Genomic DNA, 8,661 nt, shown 5'->3' with positions numbered 1-8,661 from the left:
GGCTGCCCAGGGAAGGGGTCAAGTCCCCATCCCTGGGGGTATTTAAAAGCCGGGCAGACAAGGTGCTTAGGGCCAGGGTTTAGCGGTGGGACGGCAGGGTTAGGGTAATGGTTGGGCTTGGTGATCTTAAAGGTCTTTTCCAACCCAAACGATTCTATGATTCTATAAGTCCACCAGTGCCATGTGCCCACAGCTCCGATGAGGGCTTTGCTTGGGAACACCCATGTCTTCTCCCATCCAGGGGACTCCAGTGTCCACTGTGTTACCATCACCACCAACCATTTGTTACTAGCTCTTCCAGGCTCCGGCCACAGTTTGTGCCGCACACCCAGCTGCACGCTGGCGGGGCTGAAATGCTGCTCAGCCAGGCCTGTGACAGGGAGCAGAGGCTGCAGTCTCACTGGGGAGGACGGGGGACTCCTTCCGCTTACCAAAGTTATCCTGATCCCAGCTGTAAGTGTAGCAGCGGGCGGCGGGGATGGGGATGGTGTGGAGCTTGCGGGGCTGAGCCTCACCTGGGAAGAGAGGAGGGAAAGAAGTTAGTTTGCAGGGAACCCCGATACCGCTCCTGGCAGCTCTCCTGGCCAGTGGGAGATGCACCCACCCCATGCACATGGTTTGAGCAGCCCAGGTCATGCAGAGCACTGATGCTGCTGTCACCGTCCCCGTGAAGTCCCATGCGATTGGGACAATGGGACATTTCACACCCCTAAGAGCCATCAGACATCACTGCTGCCATCAGTTCCTGATTTAACATTCTCATCTCACCCACAAAGGCTGAAGAAAAATTTTTTGTTGTTGTTGCTATTTTAATGACAATTTCTGGCTCACCACATGGTTATGAAATAGGACCTGGGTTGGTGGTTCTTTTGTTGCTGTTGTTGCGCTAGGTTGAAACTTTACACAAAAGAGGGTTTTGCAGTTCAGAGGGCTGGCTCCCAGCACCCGCAGCGCAGGAGAGCTCCTCGCCACTGCAGGGCACGAACCCATGCAAAGCCCTGGAGGAAAGAGGGGCACGGGGTGGGGGTTCTCACCCGCGATGGCAGGAAAGGACGCGGCCCCGGCGATGTCCCGCAGCACGGACTGCAGCCGCTCCCGCGCCAGGACAGGATCGCTGCTGGCAGCTGCGATTTCCTGGGCATCAGCGGCACTGGCGTAGATCTCTGAGAGCTCTTCCAGCGTCTTGGACTGGGGGAGCAGAGCCAAGACAAGAGATCAAAGGGGGTTCCTCCACAGAGACAACTACAGGTCTTTGGGGAAGGTCACTAACTACACCACCACTCCCTTCTCTGCCTCCTACCCCTTTCAAGTCCCCCCAAAACTTCTGCAAAGGAAAAAAAAAAAAAAAAAAAAAGTGTTTGAACAACCTAAGGGGCTTTCTACACAAGTTTTTGCCCTCACCAAACACCAAAGGAAAGTGTTTCTCTGGTCAAATGAACACTTTTGCTGCATTTCAAATCCAGGGGCTCTTCCTCTTTCCACTTAGGGATGGGGAAAGGAGTAAAAAGGTAAAAGGCGAGTTACCCCCCGCCCCGCCGCACTTCACAAAACAAGCGCAGGCCTCAGGTCTAACCTGAGAGGAAAAGGGAAAGACACGTAATTTTCCTACAAGAAGTGTTGTTAAAACTTCTTTTCTTTTGTCAATCAAATATTATTTTAGTCAGGAAATTCACCAGCCAACCGCATGAAGCTGCTCCCAGCGGCACCGTCGCACCGCCGCAGCCGAGGCTCTCCAAGCCTACCTTCAGGAGGCGGTGCAGGCTGTCCAGGTCGCAGCGGGTGCCGAAGTTGGCCTGGTAGAGGTGCTCGAGGAGCACAACGAGCGTGGCGTGCTGTGGGTGCTCACTGGCGCTCAGCTTCTCCGCGATGGAGAGGAACTCGCTCTGCACCTCGGAGCGGTTGAGGAGCAGCACCGTCCTGGGGACAAGGGGACAGTTAGTCTGGGCAGCCAGGCTGGAACGCTGGTGGCACATGAAACTCTTGGACAAAGTCACACTAGATGGCAGTGTCCTCTCGCAATAGCCACAGCCGAAGGGCGGTGCAGGGTGCCAGGCCCATGCTCCCTGGGAACGGGTAGTGGATGAGCATCTTCCATCCTGCCCCCCCTGCCCATCCCATGGCACTATCTCTCCTGCCACATCTACAATATCACCAGCCCAATAATTGTCCAACCAGCCCCAGGCAGAGCTCCAACCCAGCACCCAGTTGTCCAAACTGGACACCCAGCACATGCCACGAAGCAGAGGCAGGGGTTGAAAATGAGAGGGGCCCCCAAAACATCTTCCCCCTGCAAGGTGCAGGTCAGAGCATCACTTCTGGGCTTTAAGGAGAAGAGCCACATCCTTCAGCTGCATATTGCTCTGGACCAGCCTGGCCCCAGGAGAAGCAAGGTTGGCGTGAGCAACTCACATCCCTGGATGCCTCCCTGGGCCCATCCCCAGGATGCCATTGGGAACCCCAACCAGGCAATGTCTGATGGACCTGGACTGGGTGGCATCAGCAAATGAATTCCCACACCTGCAGTCCAACATTCATTGACGAGAGCAGCCCACCTCACTGAGCATAAATGTCTCAAAATTAAGGATGGGCTCTGGCCTGCTTTGTTCTAGAAAGCTCAGGCAATGGGCAGAAGCTTTCAGTAAGCCCAAGGTTCAGCTTGTGTACAGCTTTGTGCCAGGTTTTCTGGGCTTTTTATGCAAATATAGCCATCATGCTGCAAGTCATCAGTGGTTGCACTTGCACCAGTATAAGAGTGTAGAGCTGGGGAGCTGTGCTGGGAAAGCCACACATCAGCACCAGTGTAATCATGTAGAGCTGGGGAGCTGTACCAGGAAAGCACCATAGCAGCACCAGCGCAGCTGGGTGGGATACAGGTGCAGATCCTGAGCTGCACAGCGTGACTGGACAAGCCAGAACTGGCAGACACCCCTCCTGCAGAGCGGAGGGGCCTGTGCACGGAGGACTGTCCCTGGGGCCAGGGCTGGCACCGCGGCCAGGAAGGGCACGCACACCCCTGGCTCATTTTCCTATTTACAAATGAGGTGCCCTGGCAGGAGGAGAGGTTCTGCCCTCGAATAAGGTGCAAAGTCTGACTACTTGCAGCTCAGAGCTGCAAGGCTTTCATTAATTGTTGCACTGTGACAGACTCGCTTCTGTTCCCCATGGGCCGGTGGCTCCCAAACACGCAGATCAAAGCGTCTCCTGGCTGTTCTCCAGCCTGTGCCGAGATCAGCAGCTCCCTGCGGAGGAGATTTTGCCTTCCCTGGTTGTTTTCATCCAGATCTGCAGCAAGCAGGGCTGCAGGACGGCCGACATGGGGAGCCTGCAGACCCTGACCCATGGCTGTGGAAATGCCACAAGCCACTTTCCTCATCCTTTCCCACAGCTCAGCCCAGCTTTCCAGCTCCTCTCCCTAGCACCCACCGCTACACCTCTGAGATGCTGCTCACTGCAGCCCCTCTGCTGCTCAAGCAGCATGGGATGGCGAGGATGCTACAGAGTGAGGCGCTGGCAGCACCCATGGCCACACTTACACGGTGGAGCTCTGGTAGTTCTTCACGGACAGCCCCTGCTCTGTCCTCACCAGCCTCTGGAAGGAGATCCCTGGGGGAGAGAGGAGAGGAGAGGAGATGTGGCACCACCGCAGACCGCTCTGCTTCAGGAACACATTGACTTGGTCTCCTAATGTGGTCCTGACCTGGCTGAGCCACAGACTGGAGTGGGCACAGCAGCACCAAAAGTCCTTGTGGGGACAAGGCACCATGCAAGGGGACCAGTCTGGGAGCAAGAGAGCCTTGGGACAGAAAGGGTGAAAGCCCAAGGGGATGAGAAGGCAACCAGAGGATGGGAAGGGAGAGCTGCTCCATCCCCAGTCCCTTCTGCCTCACTGCTGATGTGAGATCTGTTCCGAACTGCAGGGGTGATATTTAGCAGCTTCTGCCACTTTCTTTAGCCCCCCCAGGCCCTGGCTCTCACCCATGGACAGCAGGTCACTGCCACCTTCCCTCCGGCAGCAATGGAGCCCAGCCTGGCCCCAGGAGAAGCAAGGTGGGTGTGAGCAGCTCACGTCCCTGGATGTCTCCCTGGGCCCATGCCTAGGATGCCATCAGGAACCCCAACGAGGTAACGTCTGATGGACCTGGACAGGGTGGCATCAGCAAAGCCCACGTCAGTCCCAAAAGGACTGAGGTACATCTTGGGAAAGATCTTATGGCATCAGCAAGATGCAGCACCCTTATTACTGCAGGCAGCCACATCCCAACCCCAGCCACTAGTCAGGAGCACCCACGGGGGGGCCCAGCACCCATGGGCAGCTCATGCTGATCCACACAGGCCACCTGATTACAGCAGTGCTCGCCCCTCTTGCAGAGACATCAGGTCCAGTTTGCAGATAAAAGCTATTCTTGGCAAATATTGACAGCAGCTTGTTCTCAGTTAATATTTACCCTCAACTCAATAAAAAGCTTTTGCTTCAGCTTTGCAGCAGGTCATGGAGGCCATGCAACAGGCGTGTAAGGTCCTGGCCAGCTCACCAGCCAGGGACATGTTTTCACTGTTCTTGGCTCCAGCAGGGGGGAGAGGCCATGGCAAGGGCAGCACTGGGCAGCCCCGACAAGACAACACCTCCCACACAGCATCTTTTGGCAGGGGTAGGGAATCTCATATGCTTGTAGGAAGTGAAAACCTTTTGGACCAAAGTCCCCAGCTCACAGAGCCCCAGGCGCTGGTGATGGCAGAAGAGCAGGATGTAGCAAACCCCCCCACCCCCAGCACTGGGGCTTTCCCAGCGGTCTGTAAAACACAGCCCCAAATGGTGTCACAGCAGTAAATGACCAGGAAGGATCTGGGGAAGTCCACAGTTGCAGCAGCATGGCACAAGCATCCCCGCATCCGTGCTAGCCCTGCAACTCTGAGCTGGAGGCTGGATGCAGCACAACAGCCCAGCCAGACCTTGCCTGGTGGCCATGGCCACTTATGCTGGTGGAGCCTTGAGCTGGGGGTAAATCAGCCAGGCCAGTGCCAACACTGCAGAGGGTTTTGGAGTTTTTTTAATCTTTTTGTTCCTTTGAAAGCATCTTTCATCCCATCTGCACCTACAAGCCCCCATGTCTGCAGGACATTGCTGCCATGACGGAGACCTTGCATTTCACATCTCCGTTGGAGCTCCCCGAAGCAGCTGCCTGGTTTGAGGAAGGGGGGAGCATCCCCAGCCTCAGCCCTTCTGAGGCCTCCCAAGTCCCACTTAGAGCCGGTCTCACTGCCACGGCCCCATGCAGGATTAAACAAGGGCTGAAATCTGCACCGTGTGATAACAGCTCTCCATAAAGCCACCAAAAGACAGGGAGACTAGGAGAAATGGCCTTTTAGAAATAATTGGAAGAGCTGCTCCATTGGGAACAACAGGACATCTACAAGGAGCCCTTAATTAAGGGGAGCGCTGCTGCCGCTGATAGATGTGCCCAAAGCCGTATCACAAGGTAGTGTCTCGGCTGTAAAGAAAGAGCCGGGGAGCCCCTCAGCCCTATGGAAATCTCCACGCTAGGGTAGGCTCGAAGGCTCCAGCCACCTTGATGCCGATGAATGGACCCACTGTTATCCCCCCAGTTACACCAGTGAGCATCTCAAACAAAGCCCAGGGCTGGGCGGGAGCAGCCAGCACGTGCTTTGCCATGGAAAAGACCCCTCAGACTGAAAGGCAGCCAGGAAATAGTTACACGTTTTTCTAATTCACACTGATCTGGAACTGAGAGTCCCTGGGATGCTCCCACTACCTTGCATGCAAGGCAGCCACCGAAAACACAACCCCACCATCCCGCCTGCTCCTCCGGAGGAACCTGGTCTCACCCTGTGCTGGACCACCAGGAAAAATCATCCAGAGGATGGAGGCAGAGGTCCTCGCCTCCTGAAACAGCCGAGGTGTGGAATGCACAAAGTAGATGTGTGCTCAAGGAATTCGTGAAGCAAGTGGGGTATGAGGCAGCAACACCAGCAGAGTCTCAGCAGCAAACGCAGGGCAGTCGCAGCAGCGGGTGGTTTTGGGGCGAAACCCCCGCAGCGGGGCGTGAGCACTTACCGGGGGCCTTGAGCTCGTCACTGATGAAGGTGAGCAGCTCGCGGGAGATGTCACAGTAGGGCACGGGCCAGGTCAGGAAGCTGTGGAATACGCTTGCAGCTTTCAGGAGCAGGTCAGAGCCCGGTGGGAATTGGGGAGCCTGCAGGAGGTAGGGAGACACGATTAGAAAGGGAGCAAGGACACGGGCCTCGAGCGCTGCGTAAAAAATCGAGGGTTTGGGTTGGAAGTGGGAGGAGGAGGAGAAACAGATCGGAGCAGAGGTTCATCCCATGACACCCCATCCTCTCCCAGGGAAGGGCCAAGGGATCCCCACTGGGCACAGCTCTGAGCTTTATCCACTCTGCACCTTCCCAACCTCCCGGCTGTGGCTCACATGCCCAAGCCTATATATAAATTTCTGTTTAACAACCACAGACCCATATAGATGAATCGCATTACAGCCTGTGCTTTTTGCAAGATCTGGCAGCAATGATTTCCTTGGGATAATGATGCATTGTGCTAATAATAATCATAAAGAAGTGTTTCCTGTGAAGGCTCCGCTCTTTCTTTTCATTAGCGGTGCCTATGTATTTTGCACAAGTATAAAGGGCAATGAAACAAATTTGCCTTCTCTGCACAGAGGTATTGTCCGTCTCCCTTTCTTTAAATAAAAAGATTAAAACCACGGAAGCTCATTTTTTTGCCCCTCAGCTTGTGCAATGGTTGCCTAGTCTTGATCCCTGTAGATTCGTACAAGATCTTTTTTTGAGATAAATCGATCAAAGCAGACGGTGGTGTATCAGATGAAAGCCACCCCGATTTCAGTGACTGTTAGCATGTCTCTGCAGGGCTGGACCCCAGCGCCTCCCCGGGGGCTGGGATCAAGCTACGTGCAGCAGCCTCGGGACTTACATACAGGACGGCATAGTAGAAGAGCAGAGCCAGGGGCGTTACAAGATCGTAGTCGCACTTCTCCTGCACCTATAGGGAACAGCCCGAGGGCAGAAGGATGAGCTGGGCTGCTCACAGTGAACGTTACCCGAAAGCATCCCTGGAGGTGCCCTCCCCACTGGTGCAGCCAAGCACCAACCCACACCATCACATCACCATCCCCAGCAGATTCCCTTGTCTCCACAGGAAAATAACTGCTAAAGCCCCAGTATCCCACATGGATAGCTGCCACTCTGCCTTTACCCTCAAGAAGGCGGATTTGGCCGAGCTCCCAGCCCTCTGATGCTCCTGATCCTTGCAGAGTTGCATGAAATTCTATGGAAGTGGCTCAAAGCAGGCAGTTTGGAGAGGCAAGCAGGCAGCAGAGCCCTTGCAAGCAGCTTGCAAAGCTCAGCAGCACGGCGCAAACCATGCATTTTTGTCCCAGCCTTTGCCAGTGAACAGCTGGCAGAACAATTTCACCAAGGGACATAGCAATGGCTCAAGCATATGCTTGCAGACACTGTCTCCCCTTGTTTATGAGCACACCACAAAGGGCAACAAACCCTTATGTAAACCCTAGAGTAATAAAACAGTATTTGCAACCAGGTCAATTTAGTCATTAAAAAAAAAAAAAAAAAAAAAAAAGATTAAACCAAATCATGCTAATCTTAACTTGTACCTGCTCCACAGCCTGGCAGCTAAACAGCCTTTCTTTCCTAAAAAATGAAAGGCAGCATTTACCCCATCACATGAATCCCAGCGCTGAGGATTTAGGAAACACATCATCGTTTCCTGCCACATCAAGGGAGGGGCCCCCCCCCCCCCCAGCCGATGGCTGGAGCTTCTCTGGCACATGATGGGACCACGGCAGGCCGATACGATCAGCCCAGCTGCTGTTTCATCTCCCCGCTCTGCTTGACCCGACTGTTGCCTGCTGGGCTGCGAGGCCGTGCAAATCCTGCCCGTGGTCCCCAGCCCCGCTCCTGGCCCTGCAGGAAGCCTGGCAGAGCCGCAGCAAAGTTTCCATCAAAAACAACAGGAAACCTTCAATTTGCTCTGATTCGGACTAGCGGCTCCCAGCTTACGCAGGGGGGAGGTCTGGGGAAGGTTGGCTCCATCCACACAGCCCTGGGACCCTGGCTGCCCCTGCACGGTGCCAAGCAGAGCTTTGGGAAATCAAAACCCTTCCCCGTGGATCTGCAGCACTGCCTGAAGAGCAAGTCTTGGAGCTGGGGTTTCCCCTTGCAGTTCCCATATGCTGAAAGCCGGCAGGATGCACAGGGCTGCTCCTGCCAGCGTTTCCGACCTGCTGACCCAGCATCACCCGCCTCCAAGCTCCAGCACCCCAGCAATACCTTACCACAACCCGAAATCGCCCGCCGAGCTCTGCAAAACTCCACTGCAGGCTAGCCCCAGAGCTGATGCCATCTCAAAGCCCGCAGCCCTAGCTGGCAGCCCCTTGACTCACCTCTTTGGCCTTGCCAAGGATCTTCTCCACGAGGATGAGGTAGTTGCCGGCGTCTCGGCTCACCAGCTCCTGCAGGCTCCAGCAGTTCAGGCACAGCCCGGCTGAGGGGGAGACAGAGCCACCATCACTCACAGCCCCACTCAAGGAGGACTCAGGAGGGTCGAACAACGGGAAGGGGTCAGGGTGAAGGTGTCTGCCGCCTGTGCCA

General features: G+C 55.3%; 1 protein-coding gene across 1 annotated transcript in view; it reads right to left on the bottom strand.

Moving 5' to 3' along the window:
- PIK3R5 (phosphoinositide-3-kinase regulatory subunit 5) overlaps positions 1 to 8,603 on the bottom strand; it is a gene marked incomplete at its 5' end in the record, with an annotated part of 18,205 nt that extends 9,602 nt beyond the window's left edge. Inside the window, 7 exons of the mRNA XM_009647245.2 lie at positions 432 to 515; positions 1,035 to 1,188; positions 1,743 to 1,917; positions 3,534 to 3,603; positions 6,074 to 6,212; positions 6,965 to 7,033; positions 8,454 to 8,603. Of these exons, the coding sequence (XP_009645540.1) occupies positions 432 to 515; positions 1,035 to 1,188; positions 1,743 to 1,917; positions 3,534 to 3,603; positions 6,074 to 6,212; positions 6,965 to 7,033; positions 8,454 to 8,603 (841 nt within the window). The remainder of the gene's footprint in view (positions 1 to 431; positions 516 to 1,034; positions 1,189 to 1,742; positions 1,918 to 3,533; positions 3,604 to 6,073; positions 6,213 to 6,964; positions 7,034 to 8,453) is intronic.
- Between the last annotated feature and the right edge of the window lie 58 nt (positions 8,604 to 8,661).

Source organism: Egretta garzetta, unplaced genomic scaffold (genome assembly GCF_000687185.1).
Source record: "Egretta garzetta isolate BGI_Z169 unplaced genomic scaffold, ASM68718v1 scaffold589, whole genome shotgun sequence".
In the NCBI taxonomy this organism is placed as follows: Eukaryota; Metazoa; Chordata; class Aves; order Pelecaniformes; family Ardeidae; genus Egretta; species Egretta garzetta.
The sequence above is the reverse complement of the archived record's forward strand: the minus strand, read 5'-3'. Positions and strand labels throughout refer to the sequence as shown.